The sequence below is a fragment of the Chrysemys picta genome, chromosome 8, assembly GCF_011386835.1.
Source record: "Chrysemys picta bellii isolate R12L10 chromosome 8, ASM1138683v2, whole genome shotgun sequence".
Classification (NCBI taxonomy): domain Eukaryota; kingdom Metazoa; phylum Chordata; order Testudines; family Emydidae; genus Chrysemys; species Chrysemys picta.
The window spans coordinates 30,928,796-30,951,222 of record NC_088798.1 but is presented as its reverse complement, the minus strand read 5'-3'; the positions used below and the strand labels follow the sequence as shown (position 1 = coordinate 30,951,222).

General features: G+C 40.5%; 1 protein-coding gene across 2 annotated transcripts; it reads right to left on the bottom strand.

Annotated features, from left to right (window-relative positions):
• Window positions 1-6,259: 6,259 nt before the first annotated feature.
• On the bottom strand, window positions 6,260-22,129 carry LMO4 (LIM domain only 4). Of its 2 annotated transcripts, none has more exons than XM_005298097.5 (5): window positions 21,436-22,129; window positions 18,788-19,026; window positions 11,699-11,795; window positions 11,192-11,347; window positions 6,260-7,012 (listed from the first exon to the last, which is right to left on the bottom strand). In XM_005298097.5, exons 2-5 carry the CDS (start codon window positions 19,021-19,023, stop codon window positions 7,004-7,006), a joined length of 498 nt encoding a protein of 165 aa, XP_005298154.1. In that variant the 5' UTR covers window positions 19,024-19,026; window positions 21,436-22,129; the 3' UTR covers window positions 6,260-7,003. The 2 variants fall into 2 exon arrangements, with proteins under 2 accessions (XP_005298154.1, XP_065410267.1); XM_065554195.1 differs by lacking the exon at window positions 21,436-22,129 and adding an exon at window positions 19,334-19,471.
• Window positions 22,130-22,427: the final 298 nt, after the last annotated feature.

Sequence of the window (22,427 nt, the reverse complement as noted above, 5' to 3'; positions counted from 1 at the left end):
CCTACGTGGACAGTTCGTTGTACATATGTGATGGCTCTCAGTTCTTTCCTTTGGGATAGTTGGACTTCAGTGTGTCTATGATTTATTTTTTAAAGATTTTTTTTTTTAAATTTAACCTCAGTCCTCAGTGTCCCTTTGTTTTCAATAACAGTGGAGTGTTTTACAGCACATTAAGACAGCGAAACACTCCATTTACTATTAGTTGCAGGCTGGTGGTGTTTTTTTTTAATGCATTTATCTAATGGACATTTATCCACTGTTTCTCAAAGAAACTGAAGATGGGTGTAAAGTTAATATCAATCTTGTTCATTTATTTTTTCCTTAAGCAATCAAGATTCCTTAAAACACAGGGCAATCTCTTGTCTTTCAAGACTGAGTATGAGACTTGCTGTCTCAATTTAGTTCAGCAAAACAACTGGCATGAGTTCAGTGTAGCTGATGATCATCATGAGATATGAAGGTAAACTGCGGAAGTTTTTAGCAAAAAGCTTTCTTATAAGATCCCCAAAGAGACAAAAATATATTTCAAAATGTAATTTAAAAGGTATTTAAACAAAATTAGAAACAATCATTAGCTACCTCTGCGCCTGAGGCATCTGGGCTGTATGCTTTGAACCCAATCCTGCACAGTCCTGAGTATCCTCCTCTTCCTTCGCAGCAGAGGGCAGGCACAGCACAGATAGGATTGGTCCTTCATTATTAGGCTGCCAGGGTCCAAGGCATTACATCTTCTGTAGACATCAGGCCTTATCCTGCATTCCTACGCACACGAGTAACTTTTTACTTAGGTGAGTAGTGGCCATTTAATTCACTGGCACTACTGACCATTACTTGTGGACAGATTTGCAGGCTTGGGGCCCCACTCTTGACAGAGCTATTCCATTTGCCACTCTATTTTCACTCCTTGATAACTGTCTCAAAACTGTTCCTTCGGGGCTGAAAATTTCTCACATTTAGTATCAAGCCTCATGTTACATTGTGAAGGAATGTTTCCACAAAACAACGTGAACCATTTTTTGAGTTAAGTGGGTGGTGGGCAAAAGTGTCTCATACAAAAAGTAAAAGATACTTTTTTTGCACTTTTAGATAACTCAGAAAAGGTTGTTGTGACTTTTCAAACTCACCGTGAACTCATTCCTCAATGAGGACAAGTGCCTGACATGTGGTAAGCAATTTGGTTCTCAGATAAATAAGGTTATAAATACTTGAAAATGGCGTCAGGGCCAGACAGACCTGTCTTTGAACAGGTGGATGTCAAAAGAACTTAAATGTCAGATTTCCAGACATGCTCAGCACCCAGCCACTGCCCTGGTTACATATATAACCAGCTTTTTCAAAACAACTCAGCACCCAATGTACTGAGCACTTTAGAAAATCTCACCACTAATTCTGATGCTTAAATGGTAGCTGAGCTCATTTGAAACATCGCGCAGAGATTTAACCACAGGAGTCACTTGTCTCACGAGTCAACCCATTGACAGGACAACTCGCATCTTTTAAAGTATTGCAAAGATTGGTTCCTTAGTAGAGTCTCAGTAACAGAAAAAATGAATAGGTATTGGGCATGGCCTATACAGCATTTTCCAATCACCAGATTTCTTCAGATTATTATTTGTATTACAGTAACCCTTACAGGCCCCAACTGAGCTCAGGGCCTGGTTGAGCTAGATGCTGTACAGACACATATAAAGGTTAGAAGCGGAAACAGGGGCACAGAAAGGTGTAACAATTAGGCCAAGGTCACACAGGGTATGTCTACACTGCAGCTAAGAGTGAGCCTCCCAGCCTGGGTAGACAGACCTGCACTAGCTGGGCTCACGCTAGCATGCTCAAAATAGCACTGTGGCCAGTGCAGCTCTGGCAGAGACTCAGGGTAGAAACCAGAGCTCAGAGCCAGGCGGGGCTTCAGAGCCCAAGCTGCCAGCAGAACCTCAACAGCTAGGCTGCGATTTTTTAGGGGGCTAGCTCAAACATGGGCTGGCAGCTTGCACCTAGATGCAGTGTAGACATACCCACAGCAGGTCAGTGACTGTGATGGAACTAGAAGGTACATGTGCTGAATGCCAATCTTGGACCCTATGTCCACTAGCCCACATTGCCTCTCGTAGTTCAAAGGCACATCTAAGAACTTAGTTAATGATAAAACTAATGTTTAAAAACTAACCTAAGATATACACGTGGGAAAAAAATACTCAGTACTTATTACTCAGTTCAACCAGTTTTTTTAACGTCTTCCAAGAATTCACTGCTGGGCAGAGGCTAAGACTGTAGAACTGCCTTGTGGTCCATGCAGGTGGATTGCTGTGCTCACACAGAGTCATATTAGTTTCAGTGGCGGCCTGCCTGGGTGCACTAAGCTGCCCATGTGGATCACAATGTAGGATCAAGGCCTAAATTTCAACCCCGCAAGGAAAATTTTTGAGACAGCAAAAAAATGTGGCTTAGCATAAAATGGCTCTCATCTGATGCACATAGCAGTTGTGATGTCATTGCCACTAGCACAGGAACCAATGTAGTGATGGCTCTGAAATGTAATTAATAGCTATAAAGTCAATTCCACTTTGGAGTTCTTACAAAAAGATTTTTAATTTGTACCAGAAACTTTGCATCTCATTTTTAAAGTCCACCTACTGGTAGATAGAGCCACGAATTTAGTACCTTTGCCAATAGGTTTTGATAATCTGACTGCGTGGTTTCCTGGGAACACTACAGTTTAATGCTAGCAAGAGAACAGAGGGTCTGGACAAGAAAGATACTATCTTAGTCACTTAAATCAGCCTTGCCTGTTGCAAATAATGTGACCATTCTAAATTTGCAACAGGTGCAAATAATGACCATTCTAGATAAATTTCTGGGTTCATTAAAACAACTTATAACACAATCAATTTGCATTTTGTTCTAGCCTTTTATTAGTTGCAATTATGGAGATACAGTAGCCCTGTTTACACAGCTCTAACAAGTCAGGACCTGTAGTACATTATTGGCTTGACCCTCCCCCCAACTTGCAGTCCATTCGCAACAGAATCAATCTGAAGTTGAAAACATTTGCTGTAGGAAATGTACACATCCTTGCTTATACAAGAACAGAACATCGTAATAAACTTTAGGTACTGTAAGTCGCAAGTTCAACTTACGAAGATCAGCCCTGACTTGTCATTGCTCTCAGCATGTTCACAATGAGATCAGAGTGCTTCAGTGAGGACTCAGATTCTTTTAACTTGACAAGGGACACAGGTGAGCATGTTATACTTCACTGTTATTCAGAGCTCAGACTCTACAGAGATAAAATGAGAGCTGCTCACTGTTTAACATGCATTCGAAGCACTGCCAATCTAAAATGGCTGCTCAGTAATACTTTAATTGCAGTTTCATGGAAACAAATTGCTATTTAATTGCAATAAGCTTTTCTGTGGCTTAGCTGGACTGACAATAGACATACACCTGGAACCAAAGCAACAAGCAGTAGCAATGGCTATCTACTACTTCATGTTTTATAGTTTCTCGTACCGAGGTCAGACCAAGAACACAACCACTTAGAGATACCTGCTTTAGTGTTGCATTAAGTACTTAAAATTAAAGATTTCAGCATCCATTGACTTTTCTCTCTCTTTTCCAACCCCCTCTTCTTAATAGAGCTGTTTGGAATACTGGCATATGGCTGTTTGCCAAACTCTGATATATAACTCTTGGACAGCAGAGAGTAATATAATTTGAACCTAATTTTTTTAATCATAATAGTGAGGGATATGAACTCATACTATATTGGCATTTACATTTTTTTTTTTAGTATTTAACCAAAAATTAGTTGATGCAAATTTTATCAGTGTTAATAAGGCAAACAGGAGAAACTCAATGTGGTTAATATTCTTAATATGTGACTTAATTTCAGAGGCTTCATTCTGGTGCAACAGCCTCATTTTATATTTCATAAGATATTGCATAACCTGTTTAAATATTTAAAGATAAATCATGAAAGACTGGAAAGACAGTATCTTGTGGCAAACAGAATTTGGTTTGGAAAGGCTTAATGTCCCAGTGCCTGCTGGGATGAGTAAATCTCATAACTAGACAGCTGGATAGGTAAAAACATTAAACCCTTTTAGGGAGCAATCTTTTTACAAAATTGTTTCATTAATAAGAGACAATTTATATGATTGAGACATTTATGCAATATAAACAGAACATTTTATCAGTTCACTGATTTCAGATTAGTAATATTTCATTTTTTTAAAATAGCATTCATCTTTGAAAGTGTGGGAGCTCTTACTAAATGGCACTGTAGTTGTATGGCTTTTCAGAAACACCAAACAGCATATATTTCACAGAATCAGTGTAGTAAACACATGTGATAAAAGGTGAACAAGTACATGTTTTCCTTGTAAACCTCCTTAAGAGGAAAAAAAAATAGCACAAGTTATTTCTCACATAAGGACAAATCTAAGTGTTTCAAGGAGCCTTCTATCCACACCTAGCATCCCCATTAAAGTCCATTTTATTGTTTGAAATGCCTCCGGTTTCAAGAAAGTGTTTTACCTAAAGCAAGAATACTACTTAAATATGTGCCATTGTATATTCATAGCTCCATTAGTCCTCCTCCAATTTAGCACATCAAAGCAAAGGCTTCACCACTTGCATGTGGATTATGCTAACATGAGTGACATTTGTAATCTTATAGGTCTGCAACTTACGAAATGCTTTTAAAGCTTGCTATTAAATAGGTAGCTGTGCTTTACAAACCAGTCATATAATAGTTTATTTAAAGCCTTTAATGAACTTCAACCTCTACATCACTAAATGCCATACTACATTACTTACTAAAAGTTATTAACCATCTTCTTAGCACTTCTAGGTTATTGGACAATTAAAAAGCTGTACGTGTTAGGTTTAAATACTCCACCATGAGTGCTTATATTGATAGAATATAAAATGTCTACAGTCTCACTAATACTTGAATTCTATATTCGTATGTCTTAAAGCATCTTTGCAAAGAAATTAAAGCAGCACAATTTGCAGGACTCTACCTAAAGATTTAATGCTGGATCAAAAAAGCTTAGAAGCATTTTGAAAATCTGTAATTATATTTTTAAAAAATAAAGCCCTGAAAACTATCCATAAGAGAATTTTTAATACCACACACTTAATGCACTCACACATTTGTCTTTTGTGCCTGACAGCATATGGTAAACCAGTCTCTCCTCCCCCAAAGAAATGTCTTATTTTGCCAAGCACTGAAGTGTTAAAAGCAGAAATTCAGTGGACTTTGGCTATAGAGAAGTTCCAAGAAGTAGGATGCGAAGAGAAGCTTGCTGTTGGTTGTTTAGATACACAAAAAGCTGGACTTTAGGTTACGTCTCCCATCAGCAACACCAGAAACACTTAATGTGTCATGGCTGCTCTGTAACCAGGGAAGATGAATAAATACCTTTTTAAAAGCACAATTAAAAATGTGAATAGAAGTGTTATATACTTCATGCTTGTTAGCCTATGATAAAAGTAGTGACTTTTGCTAATGTTTAACAATGTTGCAATGCAGCAGAGGCATCTCCCAGGCCTACTTTACATTGTTGCCTGGTATAAAGGCATACAGCATATGTCCATAGGTTCATAATATATTTTTTCCACATCTAACAAGAGCATGGGATGTTTTTTCTGAATGCCCTATAGTTATCCAATAAGCATTTCAAGAAAAAACTAGGTGAAATCCTACTTCTCCTTCAAACTTGGGGGAAAAAAATCAAGAACAAATCACATTTAAGACCATGTTAGTGCCAAACAGGCCAGGAAAGGGCATTTTCTTCCCTCAAGACCACCACAGTTCAGTGTGATTTATTCTCCTATAGCCAGGATTCAGAGGTACTACTATACCCCCTTATAGGACTACCCAATTCAAGAATTGTGTCAGAGAACACATACCCCTTTGTTGTGAGTTTTTCCTGTAACATTTTAATAAATATAGTGTTCCCTTCTGAAGGAAGACCGTGGTTACTTTTGTACATACCAAGATTCATTGCAACATGGCTGAACTGTAATGATATGCTTGCTGTTATCAGAATTAATATTCTGAACAAAAAGGTTTTGGAGCATTCTGTACATCTGCCAAAAGTGACATGGTTAAGTAGTTTGACATATTCCTTATTGGCATAAAACTGTAAGAAGAAAACTAGATTTAAAAGTAATTTACAATTAAAGCAACTGCTACATAAAGTTTAGAATGTGGTATAACAAAGCAAAGCTTTTAAAACCCAAAGTCAATTAAATGTTTTTGTTTTAAGTTTTTATTATTTAAATACACCATACTAGAGCAAATGTCTCTGAAAATATCACAAATAAAAGATTTTTCTTCATTCAGCAAATTAGAAGTAGGTGAAAATTTCTACACAGTAGCTGCTATGAGCCTGTCTTTTTTTTTTTTTTTTTTTTTTTTTGCGCCATGGAAAGTAGCAACAGTAGGACAAAAACACTTACATGCATACATACATTGTATTTTACAGAGATACAATAAAAGTGTTTGTGATAGAGTATCACAAAAGCCACATCTTTCCTTTATCTCATGTTCAGTTTGATTGAAACACATTTCCTTACAACACTTAAATATACAAAGAGCAAATAGAATGTTGTTAAGGTAAAACACTGGGTACAAACTCCGGCCAGTGCCCTGCTAATTGTTAACGAGGGTAGAAAGCAGATTAGAATGCTGCTTTTAATTAGCTTCCTTAGACATTTTCCCCACCCCCGCCCCCCCAAGATGTCCTCCGGTGGATCTTTTTTCATTTTCTCTACAGTCTCCCATTAGCCCAGGTTCATGGAGTCCTTAATGTTCATATTCAGTCATTTTAATACACCAATAAATGTAGGAAGGGCAATCAAGAATAAAGAAGGTGCAATGGCATGGAGCTGGCATTGATGCTAGCTACAAAGGTGACTTGTCTACTGGAGACATGGGATCCATCTGTGATGAACAAAATTTGAGATGAAGGCACGCATTCTGCATTACTCTGACCTTTTAGCAGACCTGTAAGAAATAATAAAAAAAATAATGGGAATCTTAGCTAATAAACTAAAATTGAGATATGAAACTCCAACATAAACTGCTTGTGTCTTCTCTTTATTCACTAATCTCTTTTTTATTAGATCATTTTCCAACTGTGACTTGATTAAGGCTTTCTACACTACTCATTCATGCCACTAATGTTCAAACTCTGAAGAACTAAAATAAACATTTCCTGCAGTTTTTAACTTGAAGAGACAGTAACAATAAGTGTACTTTCAGAAAGGTTCAGGTAGGAAACCATACAGTGAAAAAAGGTGTTTTTCTGGGCCCCTATTGAAAGAAATGAAATGGTATGCCTGGCCTTTGAAGAAGCTAGTAATATGATCTTATAATTGGAAGAAATACTGTGCGAAGCAAATAAGAAATACAGCCAATATCCTCCCAAGGCAGCTTTGGTTAATATGCTGCATAGCACAAGAGCTAAATATAGATATTTGGGGATTTTCCCCCTCCTCTTCCGCCCTTTTAAAATTCCTCATCTGCTATGTTAGTTAATGTTACATAAACATTTTAATATATGAAGTCAAACATGGTCTTCCACACTGATGTGTTAATGAATTGTGATAATTAAAAGTGCCTAGCTCCAGAGAAATCTAACTTTCATGGATAAAGTACAAATGATCATCCAAAGTCTTCAAATACAATCTGTTGGCAATTACCAAAATGAAATAATATATATTAGATTTTTATGGTTTTTAAATGACATTTCGAGCTTCCCAGGAAGTTCTTTTCACCCTTTAAGTTACTAAAAGCCTGAGGTCTAGTAGTAACTGCAACCCCCCACTTTCAAGCTAATTAAAGTGGAGGAGGCTTGGAGGTTTAATTCCCCAGAGCCGAAGCTCAGTGTGAGAAAGGTAATTTGTCTGTCCAGAACAAAGATTAGGGAGCAGCCAGCAAGCATATTTAATAAATGAGCATCAAATATCCTCTACTATGGACACAGACAACACTAATTATGCAACTACAAGGGAATTGTTGAGTGATATGTAAACGAAGATTAAAAAAAATCTTTTCCAAGAAATAAAATAGCAAGATGTAACCTAACTCATACTTTATTTAAAAGTTTAGGAGCTGAAGATAAGTGAACATTCCGAACATTGTCCATGGGTGGAAAACTTACACCACTTTTGGGGAAATGGAAGTGCTGTAACAAGCAAGAACTAGTAAAAAAATACTATGACTGCCAGAAATAGTGAATTAGGTGCAGACTCTAAAATGTTCTCTGCAGTGTACAGCACCCCCTCCTTTAAATAATGTGGCACCCAGGACGTTACGTCCTGGCACTCTAGGGCTTTGCATTGTGCTTCTAAATAGCACATAGTTTAAATACTTGAATTTATTTTTTCAAAACACACAGCAAACAATGAAAAGTTATAGCTAAAAGCCTTTGAACATAGCTTATGAAGGTGAAAGGCAGGAAGAGTCCATATCACTGCATGTACTTTTTATGTGAAAAGCAACCTTTTAAGTAGAATTAGGCTATTTAACTCAGACTTGTGCCAATCACTAGTATAAACTCTAGCCTTCCATTTGGGAACTATATTGACTAAGACTGTAGAAAGTTGACTTCATAGCTGTCAAATGTGGCTTCATAGGTGAGCAAAACAAAAAAGTCACAGTACCAAGAACCTCACACACATGAAACTCTCCTCAGCCTCCTAATAGCTAGTTAGCTATGAATAGCTGTGCCATATTCTGCTTTGCTCATAATCTTCAGGTTTTTTGCTCTTTCCCTAAAGACTGATTGGTCTGTAACGTTTAATACTGGGTATCGTATCTATTTCAGCTAATGCTGTCAAATTGGAAGTATGTTTTTATTCAGTAGCCCCATAACATCGCTTTCTGGAAAGTACTTTTAATATGTACGTTCTTATATTGTTTCTTTAAAATGTGTAAAACATTGCTTTTTTGGCACCTTCCTCTTTAGTTTCCAAGACTAGAAGTCAGACAGACCCCAGCTCATTTCCTGACATATTTCAGTTTTCAAAGTTCACATTACTCCCCAATTCCCCCTGTGAAAGTGGGTATGAAGAAATTATTCATAAGATATACTAGTTGTGAGATTTCTCTCTCCAATTTTCTCCTTAACACCTCTGTCTGCCTCATCATATACTGTAGCAATGCAGTTAATAGCCAATGATAGTGATAATGAGGCCCTGTTCTTATTAAATGCTTCCTCCGCATTTAGCTCCTAGTAGGATAGCTGCAATTTTGCAAGCTACACAAGCCAGTTTTACTTCTCTTTTCCTCACTGTGTCTACTGGTATTATTGTAACTAAATCATTTTTCTTTTGCTAAAAGCATAGCAAGACACTGATAAAACTAAGTGTCTATTTAGACACCCATTTGAAGTTGCAATAAACTTTACATCCATGCAAGGCAAGTGGATAAAGCACTTCTTTTCTCAGAATGGCAAACTTTTTACTACTATATATAAAGATGAATGGTTTTACCTATATTTTGAAATAGGTTCTCTTCAACTGTTCATTTAACAGATTCATTGCTAGCTAGTCTGTATTATAGATTTGTTTCATTAAAATACACAGTAGTATAGATCTATGAATCTTTACATGCATTTGTACTTCCTTGAACAGACCTCATATTCTTCATCACTCCTAAATAGTTATGCAGAACAAGTAATTAAGACTCAGTATTCAATCCAGTTACTCTGATTGACAAATTAAGTAAATAAGTGTTCATATTTTGATGTAATTACAGTTCACTTTCTAAGAGACTGGAAATATACTTAAAATTATTCAGTACATTTGAGCAGTGTAAAAGACAAACAAGCCTATAGTAATGTAGCAATGCAACACAAAACTGGTCAAAATTAGAAACCAGTTCATGTTTTCCTGTACAAATTTACCCACTAAAGAAAGAAGTCATTTAAAATTCTTCTTTTGTATGTTACAGAATACATAAGAAGCCTAGCATTTTCCCTAGCTATTTTTTAATCTTCTGAATTCCTGTTTGCAGATAAATGTTATTTTTTGTGATCCTTACAGACATTAATGAAGTTCCTATTGTAAATCTATAAAGAATTACCAACTGAAGTGTGCACTTTTTGTTTCAGTGCAATAACTCAGTGCTGTGTGATTGCCTGGGTTAATGATGAAAAAGTCAAATATACTATCAGAGCTGATGGAAAAATCTATCACCAATCTGAAATTAAAATTCATCTGTGGTCAATAAGATTTAATATCCATGCAAGTGGCGCTGTAAAGAGTAAATGAATCAATGTCATCAATACATAATCAGTATGAAATATGAGGTGAATAAAATTATGTGCAAGAGTCATACATTCACTCTTTTCTGGACCAGTGTGGAATGAACAGTCTCTTAACTGAAGGTTGACAGTAATTGTTACAAATTAGGCACAGCAGTTATCAAAATGCACTCACTTGCATAGCTATAGGACTTATTAAGGAGATTAAAATAGATCTAAAACTATCCAGTTCTAGAGGTACAGGACAACTGTTGATACAAATTTTTCCCTCTGCTACTACATAATGTGTATTCTCATAATTTACTTGCAACTATGGACCAAGAGCTGTCAAGCACAGTGATACACAATCTCTACTGGAGATGTTAGTGTTATGGAGTGATGAGAGAATAAAACTTTGATTTTATGACATGTAAAACATTCAGACTACTTTTCTAAGGATACCACCTTTTAGAATATTAGTTTAGGAAACATACTAAGTGTAATATGTTAGTCTGAGATGGTATGTGCCCTAGTTTCTATTAATTCAGGAACCTTTTCTTCATAAGACATTTATTACCGTAATTAAAGGATCTAATTTTCCTCCCACAGTAACCTGCTCCCTTGCAATCCTTAATCTCAACATTTTAAAATGAAATGCTTCTCTTCAAGAGAGTTTATATTAGGGGTTGCTCCCCACATTCCATTATACATTACTAACTCAATAGCTATACAGATCTGAATAAACTGAACTCAATTAATACAACTTTCATATTTAAGGGTTTATATTTCCTCCAAAGTCCTATAACTAAATTCAGTTATTGAAAGGCTCCTTCAGGGTGGGTGGGAGTGGAGGAATAGTGTCCACTATTAGGTTGAAAAGAAATTGATCTTAATGTAACTCTAATAAAGCTTATTAGTAATTGCTGTGTATTCACCTTCTGGTCTGGCAGTAGTGGATTGCTCTGAAGTGAATTCAAATGGCCATTGATGAGAGCTGTAGGTCTATCATGTTCACAAAATAAACTGCCATTGATGTAGTGAAACCGGTCTCCTGGGACCAGGCGATTCCGGCAGGTAGAGCATGTAAAACACTGAAAAGGAAAGACACAGCAAATGAAACTGGCACAAATTAAAAATGCTGCAGGTTTAAATGTTATTCTTGAGAGACCATCAGTAAAGCATGAGGTCTGAAGCTACTTAGTTTCTAGTATCACCAAATATAGCATTTGTCTTACCTGCTGTTAAACTACATTTGAGTTGTGTTACTGATTATTAGAGGACAACGCTATGCACCATGGGAAGTTTGATAACACACACTCTTATTAGTAATTATTGCCCTTCACATTTATGAATATATGAAAGATGTAGACGTTATACCATATAAGAACCACAGAGCGAAGCAGTGCTATTAACAAAGTCAACAGACAGGAGAAGGGACCTACCTTAAGATGATAGACATTGCCTTGTGCCCTCATGACCAGCTCACTAGCAGGAATTGACTGTCCACAAGCGCTGCAAGCACCACTATTTCCAAATAACCTGAAATAAGGGTGATCATAAATGATTTAATACACAAGAGGCTCTTAATATTGTTTTTGTGCATCAACATGACAAGATATTATATAACTATTTTAGACTTCTGATCCCAATTTTCCAACTTGTTTGCATACTGTAATGTGCAAGATGCATTTCTGTATAACCGGAAGCTTCACCTTACCTCACAGACAGGGATGCACAGAATTTAATCAAAAATATTGACTAGCACCTCTAGCAAATACAAAACAATTCTGTACTACACACATTTTATCAGATTACTGGTTCATCATAAAAAAAAAAAAAAAATACAATTCATGACTGGAGTTTAAATGCATTGTGTCCTTGAAATTATATGAAGAACTCTTTTGTACTTTAATCATATCTTGAGATATGAGTCATCAAAAGGGTTAAGAGGATTTGATTGTATATCTAAGAAGACATCATGCTCAGTGTATTGAAACTCCAGTAAACCTCCATCAGTGCAGAGTTTCCATTAGAAACTCTCTGCTATCCAGGTTGATATATAATGTGTATGGGTTAACCTTTTCAATCATGGTGTCAACACTTTAGATTTGCCTCTGCTCATCTCTTTCATCCTAACCTTCTCTCTCTCTCTTGATAATGAAATGCTTGCTCCAACTTCCCTCTATCTGCTCCTGAGTCCACAATTTAGATTACTTCATCTCTGCTAGCAACAAACTGAATGAAATTTCGATTTGAGCAGAAAGTAATTTACCGGGATCTGGACCCATTTGTCATCATATCTCTCTGGGTGTTTGCTGTATCACTGCAGTTTTCCTATGCAATCAAATGAGACCACAACATCTGCCATGGGGTTGGGGGGAAGGGAGGGGGAAGTGTGTGTGTTAGGCAGAAGAGTAGTGAAGAAAAATATATACATAATTCTTCAAATCCATTTAAAGGCACAACACACTGAGTCAAGATATAATACATAAATGAATATTGAGCTTCCACTTTCACAGGACAGGTTAACTAGAATTAGAAAAGCTTTATTTGTTTTTGGTATTCTCCTTTTAATATCCACAAATATTTATAAGAGAAAAAAGGACCAAAATCATTTCATAGTGAAAAGGGAATCTGAACTAGTTGGCAGGGTCACAGACCCACTTTCCTACATGATGTAAAAACAGAGTAATAGGATTTACAAATTAACGTATTGGTGTCATAATAAATATTAATATTTGCATTTCCTTCCTGTCCAAATAAAGTCATAAAATTCTGTTTGTGTCAACTGAGGAGATGTGTTACTACAGAATACCCGTAATCTGAATGATTGCAGCATGCCTCCGTATAAAAATAATTGCTTTGAATTTTCAGAATCTGGGGTTGCAGAGGAGGCTTGTCATGTTCAAACTACTAATTTGCTGTCGCCACTTTATTGAAAATAGCCTGTAAGTTGTTATTAAATGTATCGACTGAACGACAGGGAGAGTAGTAAAACTGCCCCTTAAGATGGCTTTTAATAGGAAGCCCGAGAAACAAATTTTGCAGCAGCATCGATTTGAAGAGTTCAATCAAAACTCCATTTCAAAACTAATTAGTCTGAGATCCACGACACATTGACACGTTCTTGCAGAATCAGAATGGTTACAAAGGGAAAGCTGAACTAATACACTGTCAGGACCTCCTGCCAAAGGACTGCACTGCCTCGAACCTATGGGGCCTTTATTATGGTATCATCTAAACCAGACCCACTTGGCAGCATTTACGAAAACTACTGAGATTGCTCCCAGAGCTTTCCATCTTTTATTGTTACTATCAATGAAATTAGGATGAAGAAGAGGGGTATGGGAAGTAGTTTAAAGGCAGAAATGGGACCGTTTTACCACATTACTAAAATAAAACCCTAATTTGTATTTTTGGGTCCAAGTTTGTCAAAGGTATTATGGGGGGGGGGGGGGGGGGGAAATGAAAGGCAGAATCTTACAGCTGAATGGAGAAATGTCATTTCTCCTGGGGAGTATATATGCACAAGCATAATGTCTTTCATAACCCCATACAATTGTACCATACCATTAAAAATACAGCTTTTAAAATACTGATCTGTGTGCCACTTTTCTTCATTAAGTATTCATTTATTATACAATTCCCCCTGAATAAAATCAGTTGTACATCTTGACTGTCTGTCAAAGTGAATTTTAATAATCAATGTAGTCAAACTGTAATCCAGCAGCTTTTCACACATCTTACTCTTTCCCAACCATATTTCTAGAACAATTCAACATTTCAAAGTATCACAGCTGAAATCATAAGATTTACAGAGATTCATAAAAATTACTTGCAAAGTTAGAACATTATTACTAAATCTATCCAGTGCTTGGTCTATTATTTAACAAGAGAATGTAGCTTATGTTGTCTTTGCCATTGATATGAGTTCTCTTATTTTGTAGCAGCTTTAACAGAAAAGAGGTTTATGTCTTTAGAGAAGTCATTCCTTTTTACCAAGAACCAAGTCCACTATTGTAACTGTCCTTTTATCGAAAAGTTGTTTTTACATGGTTTCTGCAAGGCTGGAAAGCTAATTATCTAACCAGGGGGACCATCCAGAACAGTGTTTGATTTAAAAGGCTCGAGGCTTTAGGTACTCAATTAAGTAGCTATCGGTCTCGGACTGGACTTTAATGGGCTCTTTTCTCTTTAACTCCAGCAATGGGGAGAGATACCCCAGGTCAAGCTAATTAAAGCCAGGGGACTCTTTAATTGCAATGACAGAATTGGTTTCAGTTTTCTCTTTGGGTCCTCAGTCCAAGGAGGTCGTTAAATATTTCAACATTTGGGCAAGGCAATCAATCACAAACATCAAGAGGTTCCTTATATGTAGAAGAACCTTCCTTTTTCACTTACAGCATTATACCAACCTACCTTAAATTAACTACCATGTAATTCCTACATAGCCCCCAACTGGTTATCAGAACTTTGACAAGAGGGAGCCTGGGGGCAGCAGGAAACCTGTTCAGTCCAGTTCTACATCTTACTACCCAAAATCCAATGTTATCAATAGAAGTGCTACTCAAGTATACTAAAAAAATGTTAATAGATTCCAGGAGTTGTTTCCAAAACTGTAGAGACAGGCAGACCTGAGTGCTATCATTCCTTTTTTCTACACAGAAAGGCACACATTAGAACCCACAATATCCAAGCCTTATCTGACAGACAAAGGCACCTCCAAAACTACTGATCCATAAGCGACTGGTTTTCCAGCAGATTCCCTATATTCTGCACCAGCTATGTTAAATGTAACAAAGAAAGGCAACACAGAAATTGTGCCTAGAGCCAAGTCCATTAAAGGTACTTCATAATAACTGGAGGCTGAGCACCTTAAAAGCACCAGAAGCTATTGATACTTAAAGGGGGGCTGTGCATAATGGCAAGTGCTGCATTAGAGAAGGGGGGAGGGAGAGGAGAGAAGAAATCAGCCAAATTACGCTTGGTTAATTCAGAGTAACAGATCTGCCCCCAAGTGAATTGGAGGCCTTGAATTAATTCTGTTATGACAAATCAAGATAAACGTTCCCCCTAAATTGCATGCGATTTAATTAATTTTTGAGATCCTGTTTTTTTTTTCCTCCTAGCTAATAGTTCACATGCTCCTGTGCTGTCATTGTGCTTGAGTGGGCAGACTTCAAAGTGATATTAAATAACCAACTATTAGATTTACCTAGCACGTCCTATTGGAAAAGTGCCATTTAATTACCTAGCCTGTTCAATTAAAGGGACAGCATTCCCTGAATATAGCAGCTTGCTGTTGATTACCAGGGAAATGAACTCGTTGCCTGGCGGCTCCCTCCCCTCCCCTCCCCTCCATAACCCGCACGGCAGACTGCGGCTGCGGCCAGCCACGTGAATGGCAAGGAGGAGCGCGCTCTCCTCCCCCCTCCCCCGCCCCTGGAACTGGGCTCAAGCGCCTGCCCCGGCATGTCAGCGCGCAGCTCCACATTGAAGGGGTGGCCCCGTGGCGGCCGGGCAGGTTTCCTTCAACTCCTCTTGCAAACCCGGCCCGGTGAACTTGTCTGAACGGATGAGCTGCGGGGATTCATGCAGCCAGGGAAAGGAATGGGGGGTGCAACACGTTGTGAGAGTCCTCGCGGACAGGTTCCCCTTTCTCTGCTTTGATCCTTGTGTCCCTTCCTCGCCTAGCTGGGAGAGAGACAAGTCACCCATTCCCCACAGCCCTCGAGTGAGGGCGAAAGGAGGGGCGCACTGCATGAGACATTGGGGCAGGGGAGGATATGCAGGCGCTGCCCCTTTAAGAAGAGCCTGGTTAATCCTTCCTCCCCCCCCCCTTCCCCCACGTTAGAGGCCAATTTTGTTAATTAAATGTTTTGTTTGCGACGCGGCTCTCATTCATTTCGGACACGTCATTCCGAGGAGATCTAAGCCAGGGACCAGATCTCATTAGATAAAACCTATCAGAACGAAGAGAAAATGGAGGAGACACTAATTAAAGCTTTTAATTGTGCGGATTCACTGCCACGCTGCTGCTTTATCTGGAATCTTAAGGTGGGGAGGGCTGCGCACTCCCCTCCCTGCACATGGGGGGTGGGGCTGCATTCCCACCTCCCCAGCCCCTTTCCAGGCAGGCCGGCCTTCAGTGAAAGCTGCTGTTGCAGCTCTTAGATCTGTAGAGGGCTGTTTTCGAAAACCACAGCCCCTCACGTCAGACAGTTTAAAAGCCCCTTAATAAATCGGTCTGTGGTCCCTGCTCCGGGTTGGGAGCAGCCAGCCCCTTTCACGTGGCGGCTGCTGGGCTGATCAATCCTCTTTTCATTGTGATTCATGTCTAATTTTCCCCTGTGGCTCCAATTAAGAATTGTGCCTATGGATTTGGCCTCAGATAAGGGAGTGGTTGCAAGCTCCCTCCACAGCAATTGGAGAGAGGGCCCCACAGAAACAGACACTTGCAGAACGCTGCCAATCTAGCGGCATCGATTCAACACTGAAAGGTAGGAAGAGGAGTTAGTTACACCAGCGAGCAGCTGCGGTCCCACGTGGAAGACGGCTGTGAAGCCCAGGCAAACAAGGATCATGATTTTTAGCAACCAAATCATCTAGCCTAATGCAAGACTTTCTGAACCATCCTTGCATACACTATCCAGTTCAAGTTTCAGGGAGCCCCTTTCAATTGAGAGGTGTTCCTTTGGTAAATCAAATTACACAGATCCAGAGAGGAACCAGGCAGTAGAACAAGGAGATCAATTCAAAACCCTCACCTGATAAAAACATATTATTCATAATCACCTATATTAAAATAGTGGGTATTAAATTACGGCCACACAAAATTGGAGGAGATTCCAATAAGCATGCCTGAACTTGCCTTGGGGGATACAGGGGATGCATCTTCTCTTTTTAATTAGTAGTAATCAGAAGTGAAGGTTTGTTTGATGGCCTTGGTTGAGAGATGAATCTGTACCATTCAGTGCATCTGAATAGTAGTGTCAATTTTTCCACTTCAAACAAACCTCTTTTCTTAACACCGTTCTGCTCTATTTAATTACAGTTCTGCCAGGCTTATGCTGTTGGTTCGGAAGAGGACCAGAAAGCACCATTATAAACCTGCATGTGCTGATTTCCTAACATTTACTTACAAAAAAAAAGTTAAATGAATCCCTCAAACATCTATAGCTGTATTTCTTCTATTTAGCAGAATGAGGATGCAGGCCTATAATACGACAGAGGTTTCATTATCAGAATAAATAAGCATCCTTTTACCCCATTATTTTAACTTAATGAGGTCTCCAAGAAAAGTATTCCCACAAATGCAGTACAGTGCTATATCCAGATCTCTCACAATTTGGAGTACAAGGTAAGTGTTTCATTAGAAACAAACTTGAAATATTTATAGCCAAATGATTTACACATGGGGGAGGAAAACTTTTCAACCTTTACTGAAAGATAAACCTGGAGTAACTCTTGACATTTACAGTAAATGAAAAGTCAAAAGCATTTAAACAAAACAACTGTCTTAACTAGGAATTTCTCTTATGCCAGAATGTAGGGACTTGGCTTTTTGTTTTTTAATTACTGGATATTGAAATAGAACTGCTCCTTAAAGCATTCATGTGCATCAGTCTATCAAAGCATTTACTCAAATTAAATGTGTAATCCTTCAAAATGCCTCCTTTTAAATTAATGAGTTTAAGGAGCTTGAGTTCACCTGAGAAGATCCTATAGGAACCTGACCTCCTGAATTTTTTCCATTCATTGCAATTAAACTTGTTGGACAGGATACTGTACTTCAACTGATATAAGATTAATGGGGTTTAGTTCCCCAGCCATCCCCCAAATCTGAGGCATGTGAACTATTTAAAACAAAGGAAATCGCTTCCCTTAGATTCTCCCAACTTTTTCTATATTGAAAGTTAGAGAAATGTGGGTTCAAAGCCTCTCTCTAACAATGTGAAGACAAACATTACCACTGTTTTTTTTGGCTATAAGTAGAATCTCTGGCCCTCCAACTGATGGTTAATCAGCTCTTTTACAAAGAGAACAGAGAATGAGTCATTCTGTTTCCACTCAAAGGAGTTTAAAGGTGCTTATGTAAATATCATAATTAATCAGATACTAAAAGGCAGGCATTTCATTATTTAGCACCTCTACTGCAGCCTTATTCAAGCCCAGGATTTTAACATTTACCGTTTAGAGATTCACACTTCGCCACTACAACAAAGCAGATTAATTTAGCCTTTCTGATTGCTGTTTATTTTTAGTTAGGACTTGTTTTGTGCTGACAAGCACTTCAAAATTACAGGCCCTCCAATCTCTTCTCTTTGCTGGGCAGCCCAAACTGTGGCTGGAGAAAGAGCCAGAATTATTCGAGGTTTTAATCCTCCTTTCCCCCAAATCAAGGACTGACCAATCTGCGTCTCTGATTGCAGGAACTGGCCTGACCTCTCCTCTGCTATCCTGCGTGCAGGTACAGAGTTGCTCCTCCCCGCCCCTTGCTGTGCAGCCTCCTCTCTCTCTCTCTCTCTCACCTGATGTAGTCGTTTCTGCACAGGATCATACCGCTCTTGGTGTAACAGGAGGTGCCGATGTCCCCCAGCTGAGCCTGGCAGCAGGAGCACTTCAGGCATCGGCTGTGCCAGTAGCTGTCCATGGCGTAGAGCAAGAAGCGATCCGCGATCTTCCCCCCGCAGCCTGCACATCTTTTCCACGAGAGGGAGCCAGCAGTAACCGGGGGAGGTTGCGAGCTGCTGCCCGGGTTCACCATGGTCTGTGTAAGAAGAAGAGAAAGGGGGGGGGGGGGAGAAGAGAGATGTGGTTAACTCCAAGTCATGAATCGTGTCCATGCCCTTCCCGGTGCGGTAGAGGGAAGTGGGGGGGCAACAGAAGGAGGGATGGTGCAAAAGCACACTCCGTTACTTGTCTGGGGCTTTGTTCTGGATCCACGAGCCTGCCTCCCTCCCAACTTGTCACCGGTGGCCTGAGCTTTACTGCTGTCAGACTCTTCAAACGAGGCTCTGGTGCACCCCAAAATGCACGTGCACACTGGGCAACATGCACCGAACTTCGTACCCCACCTGGAGTGCCAGGGGTCCGGCACGATTGACATGAAAAAGGGAGAGTGGAGCGAACAGCAAATTGGCCCGCAGCCCTGCTGAAGCCATGTTCCGTGCGCAGGCAGAGCTCTGGGAAATGCAGCTGCAGTTCACAAGTTGGGAACAGTTCAGGGGTTTTGTGCTAAAGGAGAGATATGGGCAGCGTGAAAAGTTGTGAAACTGGTTTTTCAAATCTCCAAGCCATTGTAATGCCGGCTCCATGATTGTCCCAGATCTCGTTTTTATTTAGAAGATCAGTGGAGTGTTTTCTCTGGGTTTTTTTAAGACACTGGCCTGAATAAAAGATAATTGAACTTTAGAACTCCTATACAAACACTCCACTTTTGTCTCGTTAATCTGCCCTTGATCAGCAATTTAAATGCTAAACCTTTGTTACGCCAAAAAAGAAAAAAAGTTTACTGATAATACAATAGACCAGAACATTCAAGTGCACCACACTCAGGCTGGATCATGGCTGCCTCCAAAACTGCTAAAGTGCTTTTTTCACTTTCTAATAAATGCTTTTTACAAGCGGGACAACTGGGAGATAATATAGGAATCAATTCATAAAGCTTATTCTAAACCGATTAATTTGTTGCCTCCAATCCAGAGTCCAATAAGCTCCTAGTGTTCCACTAGTCATTTATAGTATAAACAGATCAAGTTATTTACTGCCAATTAAGCAGCATGTTTTGTCTTTGTCCTTTGTAAACCGTATGTGCTCATATCGAGGCATCTGGCTATCTGCTAAAGCCATTCAGACTGATACCTCCAAAGGAGGGAGGGCGAACTTTTCCTGCCCACTGGCCCAACTTGGCTACAGGGAGTCAGAACTTACATTCCTTAAATAGGCCGATTTTAAGCACACATTTCCCCAGAAAGAGTTCCTGAACTTCTGTCCAGTGACCGCACAATAAACCAGAAGAACTGCACCAATTAAGCTGTAACAAAAACCCTGAGACTTTGAAAAGAGAACCACTCTAAAAGCCATTAGCATTGCATTTATCTGAATGCATCATATACCTTTATGTAAATTGATTTCTGATGCATTTGCTCAAGGAATTGCCTTTTGTTAACAGTTTCTATCCATAACCTAAGCGAAGCTACATTTCCTGCTTTGAGACTTTAAACCTTTTTTAACGTTTTAAATCACTTCAGATCTCTTAAAAACTTAAGACTCCAAGCTGCCTTTCCCCAGTCTTGTTGAGCAGTAAATATATACTGTATTTTAAGAAAGGAAACGTTACACTGAGAAAGGCATCCAGTAACCCCATTAAGCTAAAGCTCTTAAGGACAAGCAATACCTTAATGCTGATTAAATCTAAAAGAGATGAATCAAGAGGACTGACCAGAAAGTGACTCCCCTGATAACTAAGGACGGGCCCTCATCAAGTTTCATTTAGAGTGGGGGGGGGGGGGGGAAGCTTTTAACTTAAATAGGCTTACTCTAGTAATTACATAGCCAAGCAATTTAGGTCCTGGGATAGAGTCAGTGAAATAGAAAGCAGAGCTGGCAGCTAGAGGCAAAATAACCCCCCTTTTAACAATGTCTCTGGTGTTTTTTAATGGAGACCAAGGGAGGGACAAGCGCAGAGCTGGCAATTTGTAGTTTAAAAAAAATGGATGCTTAATTCATGTCTTGGTTTTAATTAGGTGATTCGCCGGATTTCTTCTGGATTGAAACAAAAGACGGGGGGGCGAGAGGCAGGGAATTGGAAAGGAGAGAATTAGGGAGCTCACTTTGATCTTTCCTGCCACTGTTTCAAAATAGTGTTTACTACAAAGAGAGCGGGTGGCGGGTCCTCACACCCTCCTCTTTCCCTCAGTTCACCATTGAGCCAGGCAAAGCCCTTTTCCTTTAGCCGCCGGGAAGAGGGAAAAGCAGCCCAGAGCAGCAGCAAAGGAGCCTTTTGTAAGCAGAGACAGCTACAGTGTGTCCGGCCCCGCTGCTGCTCGGCTCCCCCAGAGTTTACAGGCACCCTCCTTATCTAAGGCGACCGATTGAGTTTACTCGAAATCCGAGACGATGGGGGGGGAGGTAGCGCCAAAGAAGACAGAGCGCATGCAAAAAAGAACCTCCTTACCTGTTTCCCCTCTATATTGCAAGAGGTCGGGGAGCAGCGTCGCTCTGGTTTATAGGGTGGTGTGTCGGGGGGCAGGCGGTTTTCTTGCAAAGAACCAACACAATGCTCGCTGGCTGGGGCTCGCGTCCGCCGGCAGAGTCCCCCACGCCCGTCAGTGCAGCCCGGCTAGCAAAATACAGACGAGAGACGTGCGGCAGAGTCCTCCCTCCAGCCCCCGCTTCCTGGAGGGGAGCCGCGGCGCTCAGTCCCGGCCGCTGGGCTGTAGGCGCAGGGCGCCGCTGCAATCGCTGGGTAAGTTTGGCAATGTGGCTTCACTTTGTATCGCTCCCCCCGCCCTCAACCTCCACCCTCCTTGGCCGGGTCCGGAGCCTCCTGCAGCAGAGAACCAACCTCCCGCCGCTCGGAAAAGCGCCTCGGAGCCCCGCGCACGGGCAGCGGGAGAGGGGCCGGGGCGAGGAGCCGCTGCTGCTACCGCTGGGGTTCCGTGGCGGCGGCGCTGGCAGGACTCGCAGGGAGGCCCCCTCTCCGTGCGCGTCTCTTTCCGCCGCCCATCCACATGTGTTACTGACAGAGCAAAATCCCAACTACATCCCGGCTCTGCTCCCACCGTCAGCCGCGCGCAGCCAATCCGCCCCCCGCTTGTTCAGGCGGAATAATAAAACCTGCCAATCCCCGCCAAGACAAAGGAATGAGCGAAGGCGCGGGGGGGAGGGAAGGGGCAGGGAGAGGAAGGAGGGAGTCAGGTGGGAAGCAGCAGCAGCAGCCTGGCTTGGCTAGGGAGCGAGGAGAGGCTGTGCTTGGTGCTGCTGATCAGCGTCACGGGGGAGGTGGGGGGCTGAGCGTCCCCTGCCCTCGCTGACTGTGCTGCCGGCTCTGGGGGGAGGCTCATAATATTACTGCCCCTTCCTCCCCCCCGCGGCCCTTCAGGAACTTGAGAGAATCATTTTTGATCGCATAGCGACCCCCCTGGGAACAGGTTGCAGTGGGTCCTC